Source organism: Alternaria hordeiaustralica (assembly GCF_023758085.1).
Source record: "Alternaria hordeiaustralica strain BMP 2776 chromosome Unknown scaffold_6, whole genome shotgun sequence".
Taxonomy (NCBI): Eukaryota; Fungi; Ascomycota; class Dothideomycetes; order Pleosporales; family Pleosporaceae; genus Alternaria; species Alternaria hordeiaustralica.
Window position 1 is genome coordinate 844153 of NW_026056778.1, and position 26025 is coordinate 870177.

The window sequence follows — 26025 nt, forward strand, 5'->3', positions numbered from 1 at the left end:
CAAATCGTCGTCTGCGTCCCTCTCTTCCTTCTCCAGATTCGCAGCATCCGTGCCCTTATCCAGAGATAACGCATGTGATGGACCCACACGATGCTTCTTATCTTTTGCGTCCATCTCGTGAGAAGACCGAGGAGAACTGGAGTCGCTGCTATATCGCCGTTCGTCGTTCTCCACATTCTTCATGCGCGCTACACCTGCACTGTGCTCGTCTTCTGATCTTGTAGAAGCACTGCTGAATTCCGCTCCCGGTCCCGCATCGAGAGTCGCCGCATGTGCTATCACAGAGTCGGCTTCCGGAAACACGTCGGAAGATGGGTAATGCGAGGATACGGCATCCGCCTCGGTGGAAGCAGAATGAACTGGGTCAGTCGCGAGAGACTGCAAACGCGAATGCGAGCCGTTGAGAGATGTTTCCGGAAACGGCAGTGGTGGATGCGATTGAAGGCTTTGAAGGCGAAGCGCGCCGCTAGACGCTTCTTCTCGGATTTGTTTGCGCTCGTGGTAGGTAAGACCGGGTAAGAAGTCTGAGACGTCGATTACGCGAACATCTGTTGGTCCTCCCTTTGGTATTTGTTAACGGCGCGTGTAGGAGGGAAAGGCTAACTGTGGTACGTACGATGTCCATATTGTCTAGATTGGGCTTTTGCTCGCGTCTATCACAAAGTAGTGTTCGTTTTAGTCTTAGAATGACGCGATTGAATGCCATTGTGCGGGTTCGAGAACGCGTGATTTTGATGCGCGAAACCTCGTTCGACTTCGAAAGAAATGTGGTATATGCAGCGATCTTACAAAGACAGCGACGGGTAAAACAGTTGGATGAGAAAACAATTTACAGTAACGCGACAGAAACCAAGAAATAGGCCAAAAGCGAAAGGATCGCGATGTCTACTTCGCGTAGGAAAATGCTAGATTGATGCTAGTGAGTAAATACTAGATAAGCGCGAACGAGGGACTGAGAGTATGGCACCAAGTCTGCCTTCCTCAGGCGTTGTCGTGGCGCTGTGCCATCCCTTACGAATTCGCCCTCATTGTTCCGATGCTGACATTCCTTTGCTTTCGTTGGGGATGTAAGAGCGGGAGTGGGCGCCGCGGAATGTAAGGAGCTGGGCGAGCTTGATAGCTCGTGCGTCTCAAACACGTGAACAAAGAACGTATATGTGAATTGTAAGCAGAAAGCCTTACGGCGAGAAGCGTCGCATTGGGAAAAGAGATACTAGATGAGACTGCGATCATCAAGCTGGTCATTAGTATTAGACTTGTGAGTGCTGTACGGTTTTGCGAACTCTACACCACTATTTGCTGGAGGTGGATAACGTCTTTGAGGCCAACAATTTCCACTTGCTAGGAGACGTTCATTTCTACACGAAGTTTCATAGCACTAGGAAGGCGCTAGTGGGCACCCAAACATCTGTGGCATTCGACACAAACCCGAGAGGCGTGTTCATACGATCGGATGCGATATGTGCTAACAGCAATCTAGCAGCATCAAGGGGTACTTTAGTAAACCTGGTGTTACTGAAATTGGGGTCGACACTGTTACACATGTTCAAGGATCCCCGACGGCATGTGAACTGGAGTTGAGCAATCTTCATTGTGTAGGATCTTTCTGGTCTGTACCAGAGCACCATTGATCATCTCTCGCAAGGAGATCCAGCCCTCAATATGTTGGCAATGCTTGACTTCTCCGTGTCCAGTCATCTATTTCGGGTAGTCCTTGACGTGGTAGCTCTTGAGCTTGACGAACTGATCGAAGCCGAACTTGCTCAGCGTCTGGCCTCGCCCAGAGTCCTTCCACCCAACCCACGCCAGATCCTGAGTCGGTTAGTAAAGTGTCCTGTGTAGTCCTAGAATAACTTACTGGTGCGGGGTAGTCGCATCGGTTTACGAAGACTGTGCCGGCCTCCACGTCATCGGCAAGCTCGTGACCCTTGTTCACATCTTTGGTCCATATGCTAGCCGTAAGTCCGAATTGGCTGTCGTTCATCAATTTGATTGCTTCTGCGTCATTCTTGACCTTCATGACCGGGATAACAGGACCGAAAGTTTCCTCTGTCATTACGGTCATGTCATGCGTGACATTCGTCAAGAGTGTCGGAGCCACATAGTTGCCATCTGCAGGTGGGTTCTTGAAACTGGCGTTGTCTGGGGTAGCGTCCTTGGCACCCTTCTCCAGAGCATCCTTAACGTGTGACTGGATAGTCTCTGCTGATCGCTTTGAGACTACTGGGCCAACATGTGTGCTCTTGTCGAATGGATCGCCAAGCTTGTATCCGCTGAGTACGTCTTGAAGCGCTGATACGAATTCATCGTGTATCTTTTCATCGACATATACCCTCTCAACACTGCAGCAACTCTGACCAGAGTTGAATACAGCGCCGTCTACAAGTTCTTCCGCGGCCCATTTGACGTCGACATCGGAGCGCACATATGCGGGATCTTTGCCTCCAAGCTCAAGACCCACTCGCAGCGGTACGCGGTCATTTGCAGCCTGCTGAACCGCAAGGCCATTGGCCACCGATCCAGTGAAGCAAACCAGCTGAATCTTGGGCGAGCGCGCGATCGACTCGATCTGGACGATGGACCCGCTGTGGAAGATTTGAAGCACACCATCAGGCAATCCGGCTTCCTTGAAAATCTCCTGGATCTGCTCGGCACTGGTAGGCGTTTGTGGGGATGGCTTCAAGATGACCGAGTTGCCGGCGAGCAGGGCAGGTACTAGCGAGTTGATGAGGGTCAGATACGGGTACTGCAGGTAAGTCAGCATGTGCCGACCAAAAATAGCTTATGGCCTGCACGCACGTTCCATGGAAACAAGATCAAGACGGGCCCAAGCGGGACTTTCTTGATGTAGCGCTTGAAACCTTTCTCCGCCTCGCCTGGAGTATCTTGAAGTGTCTCGTCACTAATCTTTAGTAGATATTCGCCGCGCATCACCGCTGTAGTAACTTCCTTGGCAGTGTACGCGATAGGACGGCCCATCTGCTCAGTGATCTCCTTGCCCAGCACATCCTGGCGGTCATTGAGCAATTTCAGAGCTTTCTTGACAATCTCTTTCCTTTCAGCGAGCGATGTGCGTCGATAGGACTCGAACGCAGTGGCGGCTGTTTCAGGCAAAGATTGGAGGTCTGCATCTGAAAGGCCATTGCGCGTGACAACTGGCTTGTTCGTAATGGGAGAGATGGTCGTGATCTTCTCCAGCGACATGATGGCGTGTGTCTGGTATGTAGTTTATTTGGATAAATTGAGATGGAGACGCACGGCGTGTCGATTCAGTGGCGTCTTGGGAGCAGTTAATTTTGAGTTGAGGCTTTGCCCGCAGTCGCATCGGAGATGACGTATGACAGCGCTAACGCTAGCCCGTGCACGTCCCATTATAGTGGAGGCCTCTCATGGCTTCACGCCGAATAACGGACTTGGTTGTCCGCTATCGACAAACACCATGGCATGCTCTCCAGAAACTCAACTTGAACATACAACATCATTATGAAGCATGCTCGACGCGCGAGATGCTCGAAAGATGCGTCGAACAACATTAATTCGTCGCGTTGGTCGCCAGCATCGACGCGCCGACGCTATCCACGCAAGCCTGGTAATATTCCATCGCACGTGGACCTCCTATCTTGTGCAATCGGATGTGATCATAGCTGAAGTCGAAATACTGGAGTGCAGATAGTGCAAATTCGGGCCTTTTCTGATCACCTCACTAACATGTAGCCGATGTGTACGGAAGCGATCAGGCAGCGCCGTGTGCCATTCAACACAGTGCAATCATATTCGATGGCCGCCGCGCCCTCATTACTTGAAGAGAACAGTATAATTGTGCGGCGTCGCCGATTCGCTACCATTGCCAAATTATGAGAGTGCCACCCGCGCAGTGTGGAGATAAGAGCTACAAGACTTCGGCAGGTGTACCGGCGGTATCCTCTCGCTGGAGGCAAAGTCTACAGAGCCGGTTCCGCACCCACCACGTAGCGTCCCGAGTGACTTGTAAGACTGCCCAGGTGTGGCACCTAGGTATGCTGCCCTTCCGGGCCAGGGATGCCGTTACCTGCGCCTTCACGACTCATCCTGACTAATTACCTCCACCTTCCATCTTTCATCATTCTACTGTGGTCAGACCTTCGCAGGAGAAAGCAGCCGGGGAGATGTAAGAGAAGAGCCACCAACCCATCCCAATTCTGGTAAACAGCACATCTGCTCGACAGATTTCACCCCAAAGGCTCATGCAAGTGACGCGAGGTTCCATTCCGTATCGAAAGTTGAACTGACACTGGGAGTGTCCTGACCGTTCTGGGCTCGCCGGCAGTGGTGGCGAGTTTGGCTCCAACTTTGAGCGTCAGCATGGACTGCAGAAGATCATAGGTTGTACATGGTTCTACTAACGGTGCGTAGCTTGGCGGCATGGCCGGCCCTCGCTTGCGCTCATCAATCAACTCCACGCGTTGCATGCGGCGGCGGCGTCAAGAGCTGCGCATGCAATATCTAGATGTCACCAAAGCCAGCCCAATTCGGAGCTGGGGAGCCGTCGTGCCTTGCGTATCTACCCTTCCTGCTCCAGACTGCATGTGTATGGTAGCCTACAGGAACGAGGGTATTGAGCTCAGGCTGGACAGTCCCTTACAGAGTATCGTCCAGTGACTCGGTCTTGGGGCACAGACTTACAGTGGGGAACATGATAGGGCTCTGCACTCTTCCCTGTAACTTGCCAACCTACGCCCCTCCAGACAATCCGCGGATGTCGATCCGGGCTTTCGATGAGAAGGCTGTCAGCACGAAGATCTGGACTTTGTTGAGTAACTTCTAGGTTGCCACTATCCCAGCCACCTGGACCCTTCTTCCGCCCTGGATGTCAAAGCGACAGCGAAAAAAACGATCCGATCATGTACACGATGCCGGCAATATCAACGTTGACAGACAGTGTCTAACATGAAGTCGACAATAGAGCTAAGTCGAAGTTTGGGACTTGCAATCCACCAATATGCACCGCCTTCATGACCGTCTGTAACAGCTTGGCCTTCTGATCACTGTCGCGCCTTGGCCCTTCGATCTGTCCCTGGGGTTACAAGGCTGCTGGAAACAGTATTTAAATGATCCAATACAGTTGCTCCAGGTCTTTGTAGATACAGACTGGGCGCCGGACCGGTTTTCTCACACCAGGCGGGTACGCGACACTTATAGCGGTTTGTCATAAGACCCACAGCATACCGCCTATTAGACGCGATGAGCCCAATACACCGTAAATCATCGGGGCTGATCACCTGACCTTCATTAAAATTATGGAAATGAGCAGGCATATTTCGATCGGTAGTTGATGAGCTGTCAAACCCTCGTTCTGCTGAACCCCAAGTATGGTACCATTTCCTTGCCATTAGTGGGCAGGAGAAGCTTTGTGAAAGACGGTCGTCCTATATTGCTTGGCTGTACATGCGAATTGCCTCATGTTCGGTGGCTGATCTGGCATTCGAAACATCACAGAGACTACAATCATCATGGTAAAAGTCCCCTGAGCTATTCTAGTTGCTACATGCAGACTCACTAGGTTCCGGATCCGATCTAGTAACGAGAACCTTGATTTCGACTTGGACCTTGACTGAAAGAGCTTACTTCGTCCAGGATGAATGCAGGCCAAGTCTTCAATAAAACACTTCTAAGCCACCATGAAGAGCGGCACATATTTGGAATGCGGAGCGATCCGCTGGCTCCGTAGCGTTGTATCGCAAAGAGGGGATGCCTAATCAGCAAGCGTTGTCGCCCAGTAACGATTGTGGAGATCTCTCAGCTGGATGTTGACCACGAGACATCGTACAGGCAGCTGTGGGTGAGCTAGTCAGGTTCAACGCAGTCTCGCTGTAGCAGAACGCCCTCGTTACCAAACTATAGACACCCGCTCTAGCTAACAACTAGGGCGGAGTAGGCCGTACCGTGGGAGCAATCGGCGCATAGCACACGTTTTTAGCATCGCTGGCGCCACTCGCTTCGGAGAGCCGTTGTACATGCCAGGCATTTCCGCGTGTAATGTCATAACACAACGTGTTATAGACGAGAAAATTGTGCACACCAGGTCGATTCCAGCTTTGTCTTGGCAGGTGTATATCTGCGCTGCAGGTGGTAAACCTGGCTCGTTCATGTTTATGGAGAGATACATAATATGCATTACCGAAGTGAATGAGGATAGACTGTCATGCGAAGACTGTCTGGGTATTCAGCGCCGACGTAAGCGAACCTTTTGCGTGACGATTTAGTCATCAATTCTTTCGTCAGAGCTGGAATCTGGGAAATGGAAAGCGTCTGAAGTGCATCTCCGCGTTCTCTGATGTCGCGTAATTCATGTCTCCCTATGGCGACAGGTTCATGAAAGGAGGGAAGGTGATCAGCGCAGGCCCCAACAGATTTCGGATTATTCGCTGGGGTGCAGATGACCGGCAGGACAGCGGGTAACGCTGGATGTCAGGATGCATCGCGAGCTAGGGGACGCGTATTGGGGCTGCGACTAGGAAATGGCTGTCCCGCGATGGTCGCGTAGAAGGGAGTCTAGGCGATGGAGACTGCCAGGTCCCGTGCTGTCAGCGGCTCGCCTGCTAACGCACTGCTGCACGGGCGGCGGTCGCCAATCATAGCCCTGGCACCCTGTTCTGATCGCTCAGCAACGGGAAACGGGCGAAGGTGTGGTAGCAGGTGGGTCCTGGGCACGGGCAGGTACCCCAAGGTACTTGTTGAGCCGGCATCGGTACGCCGCCTTTCTTAACACGACGCCATATAGGGTCGGGATGGCACCGATCAACCAATATGGTTTTTTGATTACGAGTCTAACCTGCGGCGATGCCTCTGGGATGTAGCCGTAAAAGTCCGCGGCAACGAAGATCCAGCGGCGTTCGTGGACTGTGCTCAACGTGGAATGTTGGTGTGCAGCAAAACCCTGGCCGCGCAGGGGTGAATTGCTCGAACTAGAGATGGAGGAACGGAAGGCGAGTTAGACTCGAAGGCGCACGCACCCACGAACATGCGTGCCCTGTTGCCCATCTCGTTTGCAGCATGTGGCCAGAGACGTCTCTAACGCGCGATGCAGCTGGTCCCGGAGAAAGGACCTGGCTGTCCATGCCGATTCGGTATCCTCACCCTGCACCTCAGGCACTGGACAGTTCTGTGTTATAGCCCACTGCGTCCACTAAGGTTGAGCTCTGAGGCCGAGACAGTACCTAACAACCGAGTGCTATATGGTACCCCAGGCGCACTGCAGTGGTCAAAAGACGGCCTTTGGACAACTGACCTGCATATCTTTTTGACGTCCCTCGACGACATAACCTTGGAATTCCAGCCCTGTGCTGACATCTCTCAGCCTTGTTGCCAGCTCTTCGCCCTTCGCCACCCCTTGGACAATCTGAACTCCGACTTCACCGTCACTTCCCGCGTAACTGACGCTTCCCGAGCTATCCTCGAGTGGTGGAATTGTAGTGGAGACGGACGCTAGAACGCAGTTATGCTTTCCACGAATCTCCATCAATACCCCTCGGCGTTCAGCCACCTCCCCGCGCCGAACATGGTCGAACATCAACATCATCATCTCGCTGCCCAGCACATGGGGCAGTCACCACTCGACAACCTCGCGCACACTTCACAATACGCAGCCCTACAATTTCATCAGAACCGGCATGTGCTGCCAAACGGAAAAGGACTTGTCAAGCCTCATCGGTTACCGTACGCCAGTGGTCCTATAGCGCCTCGACACCAGCGAGAGATGCTCCATGAGCGGTCGGGACGAGGTAACTCAACGTCTGGACCGGTGCGACGCAGGATCAGCCGAGCCTGTGATCAGTGTAACCAGTTGCGAACGAAGTGCGATGGGAGACAATCTGTAGGTCCTCTCCCAGGCTGTGAATTTCTAAATCAATATGCTAACGGTATGAGTAGTGTGCGCATTGCATAGGTACGTTTTGATGTTATGGAGAGCTCGGCAACGGATGAACCGAGATGAGAACCATCTGCTTAGGCGACCAAAAGTTACTTTTGTAGTGTCTGCTAGAGGCTCCTAGCTACGGGGCTAAAACTGCCGTTCGCTTTCCATCACCCATGTGCTACCCCTCTGACAGCTTGGCTAACACAGTGTCAGAATTTGGATTGACGTGCGAGTACATACGTGAGCGCAAGAAACGCGGAAAGGCATCGCGGAAGGATCTTGCCCAACAGCAGGCTGCGACCGCCGCAGGAGGCACTGGTGCGCCGAAGTCTGAGGATTCCAGCACCCCGCAATCGTCGGAGAAAGCTACCGAGTCTGTTCACGGCAATAGTCCCAAGCTTCCTGAAGGCCAACGCTCTCTGCCTGAGCTACCTGGTCGATCGGCCAGTATTGCGACAACACGACCCGAGATGGATACCGCGTCGATGTATCAGAACAGGACGATGAGCATGGGTGCAATCGACACTATGCCAGAATCTGATATGCACCATCAAATGACCGAGAGCATGCAATCTATGCATCCCATGCAGCCGCCCCGATTACAGACTCAAGGGCTGTCTATGCACAACCCCATGCCCGAGTACACATCGATGGAGGAGTACCACCGGAGCCTTACCTATCAGTCACCACTCCAAATGATGCAACCTGGAATGCAGCCCGTTGTACCTTCGCACGGCCATGGAATGGAGTACTCTGACAGCCCCTACAGTATGATGAGCCCACAAAGCGCACATACACAAGCACCCACGAATACCTTCAGGATGCCCGAAGAGGCATCCAACATGGGTTACATGCCTCAATCACCAGTTGATGGATCGCCTGGTTGGATGCTGCCTTCACCTTCTACAACGATGTACTCTGGCGCACAACATCAGAATCCCTCTCAGCAGTTGAGATACCCTGTTCTGCAGCCGTTAGTACCACATCTCGCAAATGTCATGCCGATTTCACTAGCTTGCGACTTACTAGAGCTCTATTTCCAGAGTTCATCAACTGCGTTTATGCAACCAGTCTCCCCTTACGTACTAGGCTACGTCTTCCGAAAGCGCTCTTTCCTCCGCACCAACAACCCTCGCGTGTGCAGTCCAGCATTGCTGGCAAGTATGCTCTGGATTGGCTGCTTGACAAGCGAATCTCCATATCTTTCTTCATCGCCATCTGCGCGGAGCCAATTATCGGAGAAACTCATCAACCTGACCATCAGTCTCTTGAAGCCTCTCGTGCATCAAAATCCAGGTGGTTCCGATGCCAGTCCGACGGCTTTCAACGGCGTCGGGCCGATCAATGGTGTCACCATGGGTGGTTTTGGTATGCCCGCACAAGATTCCGACATTGGTTTGCGTAAGTTACCAACCCGTGTTCAGTTTTACGAAGTTTTCTTCACTAACACGATTACAAACAGCGGGAGCACCAGGAGGCCTTGACGACGTAGCAACCTACATGCACTTGGCCATAGTGATCTCAGCCAGCGAGTACAAGGCTGCATCACTCCGCTGGTGGAACGCCGCCTGGTCACTGGCTAGGGAGCTTAAACTTGGCAAGGAAGTGCCTGTGACACCGCCTCCCGAACCGAATGACGAAGATGCACCTGGAGACCTCGATGCGGAACACATGGGCGCAGGATACCCAACCAGTCAACACACATCCATGGACTTCACAGAAGAGCAAAGAGAAGAGCGCAGACGTATATGGTGGCTGCTGTTCACTGTTGATCGGTAAGCCATCCGATCTTTGTCAACCGTGACACTCGTAGCATGGCATTGCTCGACTTCTGCCGACGTTCTTGCGCATCCATCAGATCTGCCCTCCAACACACGCTGATCGCTCAACAGCCACCTAGCGTTATGCTACAACCGACCGTTGTCTTTATTAGACGTCGAATGTTCGGGCCTGCTGCAGCCACTTGACGATAACGTATGGCAATCTGGCGAATTCTTCGAGGACTCCGCTCAATCGTTTTCAGATTCCCCACTTCATCGACGATCTCGAGGGCCTGCCTTTGAGTGCACCGGACACTCCATTTTCGGATTTTTCCTTCCTTTGATGACAATCCTTGGGGAGATTACCGATCTATATCATGCGCGCAACCACCCTCGTTTTGGGACGAAGACAGACTGGGATCACCACGCGCTCGAGATCAGTCAACAGCTGGTGGTATATGGGCAGTCACTTCAAGAGTTACGAAATCGCGCAGTGAATGAGGCCAACGCTGAACGCGAACCATCACACCCCGACACACCATCCGGCCGGTCTGTCAACTCTACTATGTCCAGGGCGCAAGAGTCATTAATGCATGCTAAGATTGTGGAAGCGTATGGTACGCATCTCATGCACACGCTTCACATTCTGCTCAATGGTAAATGGGATCCTATCTCGCTACTTGATGACAACGACCTCTGGATATCTTCGCAAAGTTTCGTCGATGCAACTGGTCATGCGGTATCAGCCGCCGAAGCATTGAATGAGATTTTGGAATACGATCCGGACCTAAGCTTCATGCCATTTTTCTTCGGCATTTACCTCTTGCAAGGGAGTTTCCTGCTACTGCTCATAGCCGACAAGCTGCAAGGAGATGCAAGTCCGAACATCGTGCGAGCATGCGAAGTGATAGTACGCGCGCATGAAGCATGCATCGTCACCCTCAATACCGAATATCAGGTAAGTGGCGCAACCAGCCCGTCATTCTTACCTCAACCTTTGGCGGCCCCACTGCTCTGCCAAGATCAGTAATCATGCTAACACCTCGCAGCGAAATTTCCGCAAAGTCATGCGATCTGCTTTGCAGCAAGTGCGCGGCCGCGGCATGGACGAACACGCCCAACTTGCGCAACAGCGTCGGCGCGAAATGTTGAGTCTCTATCGTTGGAGCGGCGACGGCACAGGGCTCGCACTCTGAGCCGCGTTTGAGCCTCGCTTGGCCGACCCTTGTCATCCCGGAACCATAACACCGCCTTGGGCAAAAGTACAACAATACACGCCCTGTTACTTCCCTAAGGGGAGGTCAGGATTCCTTTCACTCGGCTGCGACTCGTTGTACATTTGGAATCATTTTGGGCCGCCACTTGGCTCACCTTTTGTGCGTTACTAGCATTACCCTATACCCTGACATCACTATGTTTTCCGTCTTTTCGATGTTACTTTCCTTTCCTCCGGCGCGGGCCAGTGGCTATGTGGCTGCCGCCTAGCTTCATCAGGGCTGATGCCCACGATTAGTGCGATGTACGATTTCACGTATACTGGATTTCGGCGTTATACCATAATGTGTTTGCCCCTTGAGATATTGGTGTGCGGACTGGCGGCGCGATCGTTGCGAGGGCGTTCTGGTACCAAACTTTATGCACGCCATCCTGGTGCACATGTTCCTCAAGTATTGTGCGTCATATTTCGAAAAGCGCAGAGTCCTTCGCGTGTTTTTGCCTGTAGCGTCGGGTACAATTACTCCGAGACATGATATCGCCAGCTTGCCTGCACACGTACGGAAGTTCCCTTCGTCTCCTTACTTCGCTTCTAGTACACAGTGGAGAATAGTGGGTAGTCAATAAGTTAGCGCAATAGCCACGCCTCGCGTATACACGCAACAAAACAATCCTGACTTAACAGCCCTTCACCAACTTACAGGCCAAATAGAGCCACCTAGGAGATCACACAAGTACAGAGCAAGCCCTGTGCCGTGCCAACAGCGAGTTAGTGATATTGCTACTATGATCGCTTGTGCTGGTCACTTTGTAGGGCCAACCACATATTGAATACATTGTCTCATGATGCTATAGCCAGGTTCGATGTTTCAAAAGTACACCCCTGCGTTCCGCGAGCCCCGAGCTTCCTCTGCGGGGCTTTCGACTGGATCAAGGACTTGAACACGACTAGATACTGCTTCGAGCATGACACCTACGCTAGTTAGAATTGGAAGTGAAGGAGTTGAATCATGGCCGTGGAGGTTGGTGGGCTGCACGTGTTGTTGTGCTGACTACCTAAGTACCGTGCCACCCAAAGTCTGTTGGCCAGTTAAGGTAGAATGTGATGCCATGGCTGCGTGGCGATACTCGGGGACAAGAGTGTTTGGCTGCCAGCGCTTCAACTGAGTATACCAAACACAGGTGACCCTGGTCAGGTCAAGGATTTGCAGAAAGTTGTGCGAGACCACATGTGGTACCTGGCGAGCGATGCCGGTACTTGGGCACCCAATGCGTTCTTGCCCTCCCGCTACCAAACCTTAGCTTTGCCATGCGGCCCTTCCTCGTCTTAGTATACCAGCGTTCGGCTTCCCGGTCCACGACCCTACCTGGTGGAACGTCAATAATCTCCGGCACGAGGGCGTGTCTTTACCAGTACCAAAGTTCTAACGCATGCACATTCAAAGCCCTGGTTAGAACAACGACATAAAGTTCGCCAGCTGCAAAGTATGGAAGCATTGCTGCGGACCGGTAAGACATGAGACTATTCAGGATATCAACGCGATTGGATAGGAATAAGTCACTTCCCTCGTAGGCAACTGTCACTAAGGCACAGGGTGCGGAGAGCATACACCGAGGCTACATCAAGATATGCAAGGAGTATTGCCCTGATATGCACCCCAGATCTGTTGAGCTGTGTTGGAATGCGTTGTTGGTCAATACCGTCTAGGGAGCCTGGAACTCGCCGGGTCAGTGACCGCCCGCATCTCCCGAAAGGCCCTGCTGCTTGAGCCCATGTAAGTAAATGCCCATCTCATGTAGACCGGAGAAGGGCATCGAACTCTGGCATAAGATGATCGGCTACAGTACAGTCAGATGCCCGGCTTGGGCTCGTGAGCCGATGCGATAGTTACAGCTGATGATAAGATCTTGTAGCGTGGGGAGCACATTAACAGGAGTGGGTTGTGAACAAGTAATTCACCGTCATCAGCATACTAATATTTGTGCAAGTGGTGGTGTGAACAAGATTGTCCTAGCCGCCTTAATACCTCAACTAAGAAGTTGTGAATGCCCTCAACTCTACGATTCCAAAACGAGAGTCATATGACATGCACGCTGCAAGCCCCCTTCATTGCAGGTAGACCTCAGCGCCGGAGCCCCTCCCTACTCTCCGCTACATCTGTGCATGACCCAGTACAAAGGAATAGCAGATCCAGGGCATAAGGAGACAAATCACGGTGACACTGCAGTCCTTCACGGTAGTGCTGCGTGTAATACCGAATCAATTTGGCCACCCCATCTCCACGTCTGCACCATGTGGCCAGGGCGAGCGCCACCTGCTCAACGTGCTTCTCCACATTTTAGGGCTTCCATGGAAGCTGCGACATATTGATGGGCTCATCTAAAGAGATGAAAAGAAAGGAGAACGTCTACGAAGGGCAGAAAGACCCCACACGCCGCACTGTGCACTACCGTACGAGTTCGCATGCGGAGAATACTGAGACAATGTCAAAGCGCATGGTACGCGCCCTGCGGGCCATGGGGGCTGCGTCTGCCGCGTGGTGACGTTGGACAATCAACGTGGATACCCAAAGTTCGGAATGCGGTGAGCGAGCAATGGATCACTGGCTCCTCGGTGTTCAAAGAGTCAGCCACGATCCGGAATTGCGGCCTGCTCTGAGAGAACGGGTCATTCTCTGACAGATCGTCGCGAGCCGTTGCGGCAACGGGCAACTGGAACCGGTTTTTGGTTGTCAGATATTACGGACGACCTCGAGTCTGCTATGACCCTTGGTACTATCCTAGTATGTTCTTGGCGTGCGCTCTTGGGCGATGTCGGCTGGCGAAGTGGTTCGGACATGCACGCTCTAGGTCGGTCAGATGGCGTGCGGCTGGCGTGAGGCTTGCAGGCGCTGCGCCAAATCCGTGCTGCTCTCTCTTTGAGATATTACTGAGCTCCGTCGACCCCAACCGGAATAAGACGACACGCGATGGTGGCTAAGATCGAACCACGCGGCGGAGTACGAGACGCACGCGATGACAACGTAGAGCGCTTCCACAGCTCGCCACACAAGTAGAAGCGACCGACACGATCGACGCTTCAGGATGTGGGGAACGTGGTAGGTAGGGGTTGCAGCAGCTCGGGCACATGGGTACCCCTTCACTGGTTGCAGCTCGGTTGTACCCACAAGTACTCCTCGACGCTTGCGTGCTTCGCTGCCATTTGTTTAGATCTCGGTAATCAACGGGCAGGGATGACCATTAAGGCAATGGCAAGGATGTGAACAGTGGACGGGCGACCGTTTTGGCTGCCGTCAGCTTTTAGCCTGATAGCGGGTCGACTTGGTCTTGGTACAGGAAGCGGGCGTCAGCCACATGGATATATTGACCTATGGTATAGATGCCTTGCCAGGTCGAACAGATTCGATCCCAGACCCTAGTATGGCGTAACGTTGAGGTAAGCGACGTCAAAGTTACTGCTGATGACCGATGAAGGTCTTGGCTATGTGGAGGGTCGTCCCGAGGAAGGCTGCTTACAGACAGCATGCCGTAAGAAGGAGTGTCACGTTTTGTATTTACAGCGTAATAGAGTATCTTAGAATTAAAAAAATTAGGCTTAAATAGGTAACAGCCCTCTACTAGGTGTCTTAAAAGTTATAATTAAAGTATAATACATACTCTATAAAAGTGTGCGCAAGAGCGTACTAAGCCTTCTTAGCTTAGTAGCTAATACTCTAGTAAGTAGCTTATTTTAAAAAAAAATTACTATATAAGTAATATAATTACTCTATTATTTTAAAATTTAGATAAAATAGTAATATAACTATAGCTTATTAGTTAAAGAACTATTAGAATAAGTTATAAAGTAAATATACTATATATTTTTATATATAAGTTAGTATATCTTCTTATATTCTTTTAAAGCTAGTACTCTCTTTATACTTATACTATATTAGAATCTTTTATAAACTTCTACTACTTAATAGCTTCTACTATAAAATAATTTATAAATAAATTACTAATAGTATTATCTTTTTTCTATATAATAGTAAGAACTCTTACTTTATACTTTAGATACTATAAGTGCCTTCTCTATTAAGATCTACTCTTATTAATTTTAACTTTAAAGCTAGTTTTATAGAATAGCTCTTTAACTTCTTTTACTAGAATTTTCTCTTATATTAAGTTTTTATCTACTTTAGTAATACTTAACTTTACTATTACTAAAAAGACGCGCGCTTTAAAGATCTTAGAGAAATATTCTTATCTAGTAATATAAATAGAAAGATATAAGTATCTATTATAATAGTTAACTCTCTTACTCTTATAGCTATTATTCTCTAAATATACTTAAAGAATAGTAAGTCTAATAAATAAAAAAAAGAGTTAGTAAAGTTATAGATTAAAGTATTATAAAAGATAGTAAGAATAACTAAGAAAAATTATAATAATATAAAAAAGAACTTTATAGCTTATATTTAGTATAAAGAAAGTGTTTTATAAATAAAGTAGATGTTATTACTTATATATAGTAATAAGTAGAAAGACTAAATATAATTATTATATAGTTTAATACTACTATAGAGGTTAAAAAAATAGTTATATAAGTTTAATATAGTATTATAAATAGCTATTAAAAATAATAATTATAGCTCTACTATTACTATTACTATTACTATTATAGAAATAAATAAGCTATATATTATAGATTTAGCGTTATTAGGCTAGTTAACTTATTAGAATTTTTAGGTTAGTAGCATTATTAGTAATTAGACAGAACAAAATTTTATCTCTACAAAGTGTAACACAAACCAGGGCTCGAGGCCGCCGAAGGAGTGTCACAACGGTGTAACCGCACTTTGGCGAGAAGCAGGGCACGCCGCAACCCTTCACAAGGTTATTGATCTTCACGTGTCAGCCTCACGTTGGGACTCTGTCTGAAGGAGTCATGATCCGTGTCGAGAGTTCGAGACCCACATGCCGTTGCGTTCGGCGTCACCGGGGCTAGGTTCGCTGTATCTTGATAGAGTTCAGCCCCAGAGTCCGTCTCGATGTCTTTGCCAGTCAAAGCTCGAAACCAGTCTCGGAGCCCGCAGTTACAAGACCAGATCACGCAGTCATTCTGTTAGCACCCCGAGTGCTCGAGGCTGGTTCCAAAAGCAGTTACCAAGGCTGCGTTGGCAGAAGGCGAAAGCCGTTTCAGGTCAAGCGACTGCGTGCATGCAGTTCAAGACTACTAACTATTCGTAAATGCACGAGGAGAACAGCGGCACGGCCCTAGCACCTGCAGAAAGTTCCTCTTTCCGAAATACTGGACGGCTGGCAGTTGTCGCTAATGCGAAGTCGACGCCAACAATCACCCGATGTCGTCTTTTATTGACGAAAATATTTTTATAACCAATCATCACCTCCAGAGCTAATAATTGGGTTGATAATGGTTGCATGGCTTTGGCCTGGAGCTCTCGGAACCGGGAGCCACATCTGGACTTCCGACCGGCCATGCTCGACTAGACCGGAGCTGCTGTAGATGCGCGGGATCGCGATGCAAGCGTCGTGTATACTTACGCGACATCGTAAACTTCGCTTCGCGCGTCTCCTCAATGGAACTTCCCGTCTATAGGCCAAAGGGTCTTGTTCACGTGCTGCGTCCCAGTTATCATACCGAGATAGTTGTGAAAAGGGAATCAGTGTTGAAAGATCGACAAGTAGTTCGGGATTGTACCCTGTGCTGAACGGCATCCTAGCAGCATCGGGAGCTCACCCGCCCGGCCAGCAGCGGGCGGCATGGCATAAGCCGAGCGCCTTGATGCGATTGTCTCGAACGCAAGATCCAGCCCCAAATCGAGCCCAAGGCCTTCGGGAAGACGTACGCGCATCTATAATCGGCAGGGCGAAGCTATAACAACAAACTGTTATCATGATGAACGTGAGGACGGGTCAGCCGTGGACGAATATGCCCTCCGTTATACTCTTGACCAAAACGGAACTCCACATACCGACGGCAGCCTGCAGATACCTATAGGTACTCGTAACTACTCATAGCTACCTGCAAGGTGTTGTCAGGCACCCCTGAATAGACTGTAACAAGTGGACAGGTTCGTGGACCGTCGGCCCTGGCGTCCTGGAGCAATTAAGGCCTTCGAGAAGCTTTCCGAAACCAGGCTATCCTTCAGAATTGGTATTATCATATCAAAGAGCTGTTAAGATGTCCTTTGCGCTTTTGGCCTTTGTCTTCAAATGTGGGGTATGCAGTACAAGCAGGGTTCCCGGCAATATTCCCCAGGTCTGCCAAGGTGATATCGTGGTATAGATTGTACACGAAAACTGTCCAGGTCAACAGGCGCGCTGAGTCCGCAGCCCCACACAGCAACATGACGTTTTCACACAAAGGTCGCACACCTGAAGACATTCGCGGCTTCTGCGAAGATCAACAGGCCCAAAAGGTTGATGCTTGGTGAAGTTCATGGCGACAGCAGGGCCGACTCTTCAGCGATGTTTGAAGCTTGTAAGGGGTAAGCTTCACGAGCTTAGCCGCGATCTTCCGGGAGCAGGCTGCGGCGACGAAGCGGAATGTGGAGAAGCTTGATCGCAATCGTGTTGAAATGGATCTTGGCATCTAACGTATCGCTACGTGCCGAGCATGGACATGGCAATTTCTAAACATCGGTCGAGCAGCTGCAAAAGAAATCCAGGGACAACCACACGCCTTGCTGCATCTACTCCGGGCTGAAGACACTGCGGTATAGTTCTGTACTATATTCTCACGCATCTTCCCGTACCCTGACGCGCTTATTGCATACCCCTATCGAGGCACAAAACACTAGACTCGGATCAGTTTCTCAAGAACGCAACGTGTCTTATACGAATCTTGAAATACGGAGTATAGGGGTATATGTGAGGTTGTGACTATAGTACTGCACGAGCTACCAACACTCGTGTGACCGCAGGTATGCAGAACAATTATGAGGTGATTTAGATGAAGGGCTTTCGACGCGTCTCGGGCCGAATAGTGAATAAAGGATGCCGCAGGTTACGTCTGGCGGCACACCGATGTGTGAAAAGGCTACTGCATTGTGCTCGACGGAAATGTTGCGTACGAGATCCGTGTTCTCCTATGTCACAAGTGGGTCAGCCTGGATTGCATCTGGCGCTCGATAGTTGGAAGACACGGCAGATGTCGACAACGCACTCACATTGATGGGTGTGTTGGAAACTGGACGTGGTCGCGATGGGACCTTGGAAGAGCTTGAAGCTTGGGCCGTGTGCTCTCATGACGTATTCGGACCACTCAGCCTCATGGACCCTCTCTCTCACGTGCGTTCCGTCTATCCTCCTTTCCAATTCATCTTTTTGTAGTGCTTGGAACTTTCAGCCATTCAATACAAGTTGCGCGACTCGATTAAATCGCATCTGCCTTCGACACGTGAGGAGTGAACTGTCCAGCGCATGGATGTGTTAAGGACGTGGGGAAGTCAACTCTCATGGTCAACACACAAACGTCGCGTTGTTTCGGGGCGCAAGATGAGTTCCTTCAGGAAGCGACATGATTCCATCGAAATTGGTACGTGGATCGTGAGCACGAGGAGGACACTGCCTTCATCCATCGATGGGATACAGCATCCACTCGTATTGGCGTGTTTTCGAGCCACCTCTTTTTTTCCCTTTCAATCTGAAGTCTTGCTACTTTTCTGGGCCAATTGATTCGTGTTCCAAGGTTTCCGTCATACTTCACATCTCGTACATCATGCTCAACGGATCTTGCTAGCCCACGAGCCGCACCATCATCTCCACAATCCGCACATGTCGAACGCCATCCTCAACATCGAAGACCTATCCCTACTCGCATGAGGGTCACCAGAGCATCTCTTACACATATATCACTCCTCTGACAATCTCCGTCGCATTACTCAAATCTCCCAACACCCATGAGGGACGCCACAACACCATTTTCCACCAATCGGTAAGCCACACGGCAACCACATCAAGCCACATGTCACCAAAATTAGCAAGAATTGCTCCCACTACCTTCTAGAAAGAGCTTGGAAGCATGCAGGAACGATCCTTGGTGAGCGGTGCAGGCGCTTAGGGAGATGTTGGTGGTGGTGGAGCAGGCTTGTATGTGGATTTGCGGACCGTGGCGATCTACAGCTTTGACGATGCTGCGCGTACGATATGTACGATGAGATTGTGTTGGTGGTAGACGGACGGACGGACGGGTAGAGGCGAAAGGAGGGATTGCGATGGCTTGCTGACTGCAGTCGCGGAGATGGACCGGTTCTTGGTAAAGTGAGTATTTGCAGCAGATGACTGGCTGGAAGCTTAAACGGACGTTTGGAAGAACAGGTTTTTCTCTTCAGCAACGCGATATGACGATTGCCAGATGCAGCTGAGATACAGCGTGCCCACCGTCTTCGTGAGCGAGCCTGCAGGCTTCAACCTTTGCTGTCTGCATACAGTTAAGCTTTAACAGATGACTGGTTTTTACTGGATCTTGGTTACTTGACATAAATGTTCTGCTTCCCATTTTTGCATACTGTACAGATTTCTGCGGCCACTTAGCGGCTACACTGTTTTCTCTTCCTCAGCCTAGTACATTGGTCGACACTGACGTCGTGATCCCATATACCTATTAGTTGCTGCTTGTTAGCTTAGCAGTAATGCATAGGAGACGAGGACGAAGCTGAATATATGAGGTTCTGGTAAACTTCCATTGGTCCCCCCATTTTGCATCATGATTACGGTATTCTACGCGACAATGCCATAGGACTTACCATGTTGTTCCAAGTAGGAAGATATGCGCGTGTTATCTCAACAGCTTGTAGTTTCGATGTTTGGCCAACCTTGCATGGCTATCGATACAGAGGTAGTCACGTAGACATTGTTTGATCCCCTTGATGTCTCAGAGTCATAGATGCCATGTGTCCCGATCGCACCTCAAATGAATCAACTGCAGCTCCTCTTTCCCTCCTCCATGATCCAGGTATAATGTAAGTAGTGAATCGTAAGCCAGAACCGGCGACGCCAGCGATTGAGTTGATTAGACGTGAGGGTCGAGCAACGTATGCAGAATACCAAATGACTTTGACTTGAGACATGACCTGCGGTCGGTTATGAGTGCATGGGGTCTTTTTCACAAAGGTTTAGCGTGTACCAAAGGTGCGCAGTCAGGGTGTTCAGTAGTATCTGCCTTGTAGCAACACGGAAAGAAACAGGTCTGGTAAGAGGGTGTTATAATAAAATCGAGGTTTAAGGACTGCGAATAGACATGTCATTACACGCAGTATGGTAGAATGATACCGTTTCAAGGGTCTATCAGAGGTAGTCTAGCATTCAGTCGACTTCTAGTAGTGCAGTGCGTTTCCGGTCATGGCGGATACTCATGCCCTGGATTAGATATAGCCCTTAATTGCCATGATTGTCTATGTCTACGAGACGCTCTTATCGCATTGGGTCCAAAACGATGTTGTCGATCAAGCGCACAGGTACCTGTCGACCTTCAGAGTCCAGCTGGCCTAAATCTTCACCCTCTTGCGGCTCCTCGACTGGCAGCATCTTCACTGCACCACTGAGTATGGCGCCTTTCGAATCATCGATTTGGTCAATCTCTTCCATGGTATCAGGGTCTGCGAGGCTAATGTAGTCGACCTCAAACTTGGCGCGTTTGCTAGGCTCCATCTGTTCTTGCTCGATCAATGTCATGTTGCCGTGGTCGAAAGCAGGCCAGAGGACGTCGTTCCGTAACCTCATGCCGTTGTTGTATTGTAGTTCTGCTTTGCGAAGCGCTTGGTTGAGGACGATGCCAACAGTACGACGACGCGCACCGAGGTAGACATTGCGAGAGGAGAGCGCAAGGCCGTCTGACTCTCTTGAAGTGGGAATGATACGCAAGCTGGTATCCAGATGGAAGTCCTGAATCAGGCGCTTGATGACGCGAGTTTGCTGGACATCTTTCTGCCCAAAGTAGACGCGATCTGGCGCGCAGATGTTGAAGAGCTTCATGCAGACCGTCGCTACGCCGCGGAAGAAGACGGGTCTTGACGCACCTTCGAGAAGCTGGCCAAGCGGACGCATCTCGACGAAGCTCCCCACACCTGGTATACTGCTATCCGGCGGCAGTGTGGGGTACATGGTCTTTGTGGTTGGTGCGAACACAGCCGTCACGCGGCCTTGGTTTGCGCTCGCCAGCTCCTGGTTCAGCTCTTCCAAGACTCGCATATCTGCCTCCCATGTCTTCGGGTACGAGGCAAGATCCTCATTCAGTCCAAATTGTGTAGGGTTCACGTAGATGGTAACGAAGACGTCGGTGTTCTCGGCGGCTGCATGTCGCATGAGCGAGACATGACCCTCGTGCAGGGCGCCCATTGTCGGAACCAAACCAACTGTGCGATTGTTGGAGCGGAGGGTTCGGCGATAGTCACGTAGGGGCGCGACATCGCGGAAGATTTGGGTCGCGGATACGGAGGGCGAGGTATTGCGTAGTGATGGACTTGTAGACAAGCATCGGATGCCAGTGCCTTTAGAAGCTTGTAGCGGACGCGCAAAGCTACTGAATAAGCATCTTCGTACTATGGGCACTGCACGGGATTAGTCATATGGGTCAATGGGGTGGGTTGAGGAGCATACTCACCGGCTGCGAAACGGAGGGAAGCCATTGCGGAGAGTTGCGGAAGTGTCGCGGACAGTGTTCTGCCTTAGCTATCGCGTCGCGCAACAATGGGGAAGAAGCGAGGAAGACTCTCTCGCAACTCGGAAGCGGACAGATCGCGAAGAGTCAGCGAGGAGGCAGCCATGGTGATCCAGTTGAGAAAGGTCAAGACGACTCGTTTCTGCGCTGAAGGTCCCATCATGGAGGGAGTGCCCGTCTGAGCCTAGTGCCCCACTAAAAAGATCCCAGGCTCGAGATTTCCGTCTCTTTCGCACCAGCACCCCGCCAGATCTGCCACCACACGCGACGATATACGACACCATGGCTGACGATGGCATGCTCCTCAACTTCTCCATACCGGACAGCGGCATACTATCGAAACCCTCATTCAAAGGCGGCAACTGGAAGGAGCGCCTCACTGCGAAGAAGGCGGCGCAGAACTGGCACACCAAGGCTACAGCACGACTAAACGGCGAGAAGGTACCGAAACAGGTGGTTGACAATGCGACAAATGTGAACCGCATCGAACTAGGCCCGAGGAAGGCACGTGTAGAGAAGAGCCCAGAGTTTCCCGATTCCGGCGACAGACCGGTAAAGCGAGCGCGCGTGAGCGGAGACTTCAGGCCAAGGACGACGGAGAAGACAGACGATGTCGACTTCAGACCCCAATCGAATCCGAATCCGAACCCCGCGAAAAGACCAAGCGAGCAGAACAATGCGCCAAAGGGTGGGAAGCAGGTCATTTCCTCGCTGTTCACCTACAATCCCACATCGAAGACGAAGCCCGAAGCGAACGAACGCCGCGAAGACGATGCGCCCGTAGAACCCTCGAACGCGCCACTCAGCAGCGAGCTAGACACCTTCACATCCCTTGGCATGTCCACGACCATTGCGGCGCATTTGCTGAAGAAGATGGAATTGAAGGCACCGACCGCGATTCAGAAGGCTGCCGTCACACAACTCATCAAAGACGATTCGGACGCGTTCATACAGGCCGAGACCGGTTCGGGAAAAACCCTGGCATATCTGCTACCTATCGTACAGCGACTCATGGAGCTCTCTGCGAACATGAGGAAGCGCAAAGTCGACGAAAGCGTGCAGAGAAACTCGGGTCTTTTTGCCATCATTCTGGCACCGACACGCGAGTTGAGCAAGCAAATCGAGCATGTGCTAGAGAAGCTTCTCGGCTGCGCGCATTGGCTTGTGGCTACAACAGTCATTGGTGGTGAGAAGAAGAAGTCTGAGAAGGCACGGTTACGCAAGGGCATCAACATACTCGTCGCGACACCTGGTCGATTGGTCGACCATCTGGAAAACACAGAAGCTTTGGATGTCAGCAATGTCAGGTGGCTCGTTCTGGATGAAGGTGATCGGCTCATGGAGCTTGGTTTTGAACAGGAGATCCAAAAGATCGTAGGAGCATTGAATCTGCGAATGCGCGCGAGGAAAGACGAGAAGTCAAGAATACCAGGCCTGCCAGAAAAGCGCACAACGGTACTCTGTTCCGCAACCATGAAAATGGACGTGGAGAGACTTGGGCAGATAAGTCTGAAAGATGCAGTACACATTCGAGCCGATCCATCAGAAAAGGGACCAGAAACAAGCGAGCCAGGAGGTGGCCATTCATTCTCTGCTCCAGCGCAATTGAAGCAGTCTTACGCCTTGGTGGCACCGAAGCTCAGATTGGTATCATTGATAGCCTATCTGAAACGAGCTTTCGCGCGGAAGGGATCTGTGATGAAGGCTATCGTCTTCATCTCGTGTGCCGATTCTGTCGACTTTCACTTTGACATGCTCACCAGCGAAATCGAAGGGATCACCGAGACCAAGAAGAAGGAAGAGGTACAAGAAGAAGAAGAAGGCGACAAGGTTGAGGAAGCCGCCGATGACGCAGAAAAAAAACCAAAGAAGACCAAAGCGATAACACAGGCAGACCCCACCAAGCTCACAGTAACAGGTGCGGAGTCACCCGTACTTTCTGCAAAGACGCACACAGTCACAGCATACCGTCTTCACGGTTCATTACAACAAGCCGTGAGAACTTCGACACTCGCTCAATTTACAAAGAACAAAAACCCCTCGGTTCTCATCGCTACAGATGTCGCATCCCGTGGTCTCGATCTTCCAAATGTCGACCTGGTTATCGAATTTGATCCTGCCTTTGCCCGTGAGGACCATTTGCATCGAATCGGTCGTACCGCGCGTGCAGGTCGCGATGGACGGGCATGCATCTTCCTAATGCCCGGAACTGAAGAAGGCTACGTCGAGATTCTTAAATCAGACAGAAAAGACCTAGAAGCTGGAGTACATGTCGTGCGCCAAGATGCAGATGACATTCTCAACCGAGGATTGGTAACCAGCGGAGTAATGGAAAAGAACGCCTACATGGACAAAGCAACCGACCTCCAGCTCGCCATTGAGCGCTGGGCTCTAGCATCCCCTGCTCGTCTGGAAGCTGCTCGACGAGCCTTCCAAAGCCACATCCGCGCCTACGCAACCCACGTTGCAGATGAACGTCAATACTTTGATATCAAATCGATGCACTTGGGTCACTTGGCTAAAGCATTTGCTCTCCGCGAACGACCATCTGGAATGAAGATTCCAGGACAACGAACAGGTGCTGGACGAAACGACAAGACACCTGCTAGGGTGCGCGGTGGGCCGAAGGTGGACCTAGCCAGTCGCAAGGCTGATACGGGTACATCGAAGAGGGCAGTTGTGGATCTGGATCTTCCCGAGGGCGCGGATACGGATGAGGCGGCGAAGATGAGGAAGGCGGTTCGTGCGAAGGAGAAGTTTATGCGCCATGCGGGTATGGCGAGCGAGTTCAACTTGGGTTGAACATACTTATATCGCAATGAAATGTCAGCCCTGTGGCACATCCCTCTATTAAAGCATTCCATCTTCTCTGAATTCATTGAAGAGGCCGAGGAGACGAGGTCTCCAGCAAGTGTAGCTCAGGTATACCTGGGTGCGCCTTTGACCATTGAACCCGGCCTGCGCCGGTGATGAGACTGTGCCGTTTACACGTCCACATATCTGCTGGATGACATTACTACTTCTACACGGGAACATCCATGGATCTGGCACCTGAGCATTTCAAGACTAGGACGGATTAGTACTACCGAGGCTTATCGAGCGCCACCTGGGCATCATGTAACATTATCGGCCAGGCTGGCTTAATGCTTATCTTATAAATCATACGCTCCTCTAAGATTCTGTGCGTTTAACCCTTGCGCTAGCGCTGCGCTAACGCGCTAGCGCAGCGCTAAAAACTTCTTAAAGCTACTAAGCTAATTATAGCCTAGAAAATAAAAGTATTAAATACTATAAAACTTCTAGACTAATAAGTAGGCTTAAACGCAAATCTCTATAAAGCGTTTAAGAGAAAATAGTACTAATATTAGTAATATAGATTTTAGCGTTATAATAATATACTATTATTACTTTAACTCTATACTTTACTTACGCTATAATATTACTTTATTATATTAGATATACTATTTAATAGCGCTTATTACACTTTTTTAACTATATCTAAAATGTCTATTATTACTACGCCTAGTTTACCTACTTACGCGTTGCTTTCTTTATTAATACTTATATTATTACTACTATTCTTTCTCTAGTTCTTAAGCTTATAATACTTTAGTTAAACGTATACGCCTACGCTATATCTAAAGTATAGGTAGAACAAAGCTTATAATAAGCGTAGTAATAATAAGTTAATAAATACTACTAAAGAGACTATAATAGAAGATAATACTAGTAAATAGACTTATTATATCTAGCGCTTATATATATAGTAGATATCTACGTAGTATAAGTTAACTTAAGTAGTTAAGGTTCTTTAATAATATAGATAGTTATTCTAGAACTTTATCTACGCGTAGGTAATAAAGTAGTATATAATAGATAGTGTAAGAGCTAGTAGTTATAAAAGATAATAATAAATACTACTTAAGGTAGTGCGTACTCTATAGTTAGATTATAGTATCTATAGTAAGAATATACTATTAGCTTATAGGCATAAGTTATTATAACTTATAGAAGAGAAGGCGTTTAGCATATTTAAAGCTAGTATAAGTATTAATATAGTTAATTACTATACTACTATATAAGCTATTAAGAAATGCGTACCTACCTAGTATATATTTATTCTTTACTATTTAGAAAATAAAAGGTAAGAGAAAGCCTTAAAAAACTATAAGGCGCTATAGCAGTAACTCTACTTTATTACTAGTATAGTATACTTCTTACGCGCGAAAAAGAGGTTAAATATACTACTTACCTATATTAGTCTCTATTTATAGAAATCTAGCGTGTACTAACGCGTTATTAAGGTTCTTGCTAGCTTTAGTATATGCTATACGTACTATTATATTAATAGTAGAATAGGTAAGATTAGTTAACTTACGTAGGTAAGGCACTCTTCTTATATAACTTCTTCTAGTATATAAACTTCTATAATATTATTAAAACTTCTATAATCTTCTAGAACCTTCTATTTATATATTATTTATTAACTCTAG

General features: G+C 49.6%; 5 protein-coding genes across 5 annotated transcripts; 3 read left to right on the plus strand and 2 right to left on the minus strand.

The window, feature by feature from the left end:
• Positions 1–1698: 1698 nt before the first annotated feature.
• Positions 1699–3204, minus strand: J4E84_004180 (uncharacterized protein; the record flags this gene model as incomplete). The annotated part of the gene is made up of 3 exons (XM_049386788.1): positions 1699–1812; positions 1859–2746; positions 2800–3204. 3 exons carry the CDS (start codon positions 3202–3204, stop codon positions 1699–1701), a joined length of 1407 nt encoding a protein of 468 aa, XP_049245558.1.
• A 4863-nt stretch (positions 3205–8067) lies between these two features.
• Positions 8068–9673, plus strand: J4E84_004181 (uncharacterized protein; the record flags this gene model as incomplete). The annotated part of the gene is made up of 2 exons (XM_049386789.1): positions 8068–9295; positions 9357–9673. 2 exons carry the CDS (start codon positions 8068–8070, stop codon positions 9671–9673), a joined length of 1545 nt encoding a protein of 514 aa, XP_049245559.1.
• Positions 9674–9997: 324 nt separating this feature from the next.
• Positions 9998–10850, plus strand: J4E84_004182 (uncharacterized protein; the record flags this gene model as incomplete). The annotated part of the gene is made up of 2 exons (XM_049386790.1): positions 9998–10612; positions 10704–10850. The coding sequence occupies 2 exons, from the start codon at positions 9998–10000 to the stop codon at positions 10848–10850; spliced, it is 762 nt and encodes a 253-aa protein (XP_049245560.1).
• Positions 10851–20286: 9436 nt separating this feature from the next.
• J4E84_004183 (uncharacterized protein) lies at positions 20287–21500 on the minus strand (the record flags this gene model as incomplete). The annotated part of the gene is made up of 2 exons (XM_049386791.1): positions 20287–21422; positions 21476–21500. The coding sequence occupies 2 exons, from the start codon at positions 21498–21500 to the stop codon at positions 20287–20289; spliced, it is 1161 nt and encodes a 386-aa protein (XP_049245561.1).
• A 314-nt stretch (positions 21501–21814) lies between these two features.
• DBP7 (ATP-dependent RNA helicase dbp7) lies at positions 21815–24334 on the plus strand (the record flags this gene model as incomplete). Its single annotated transcript, XM_049386792.1, has 1 exon — positions 21815–24334. One exon carries the CDS (start codon positions 21815–21817, stop codon positions 24332–24334), a length of 2520 nt encoding a protein of 839 aa, XP_049245562.1.
• Between the last annotated feature and the right edge of the window lie 1691 nt (positions 24335–26025).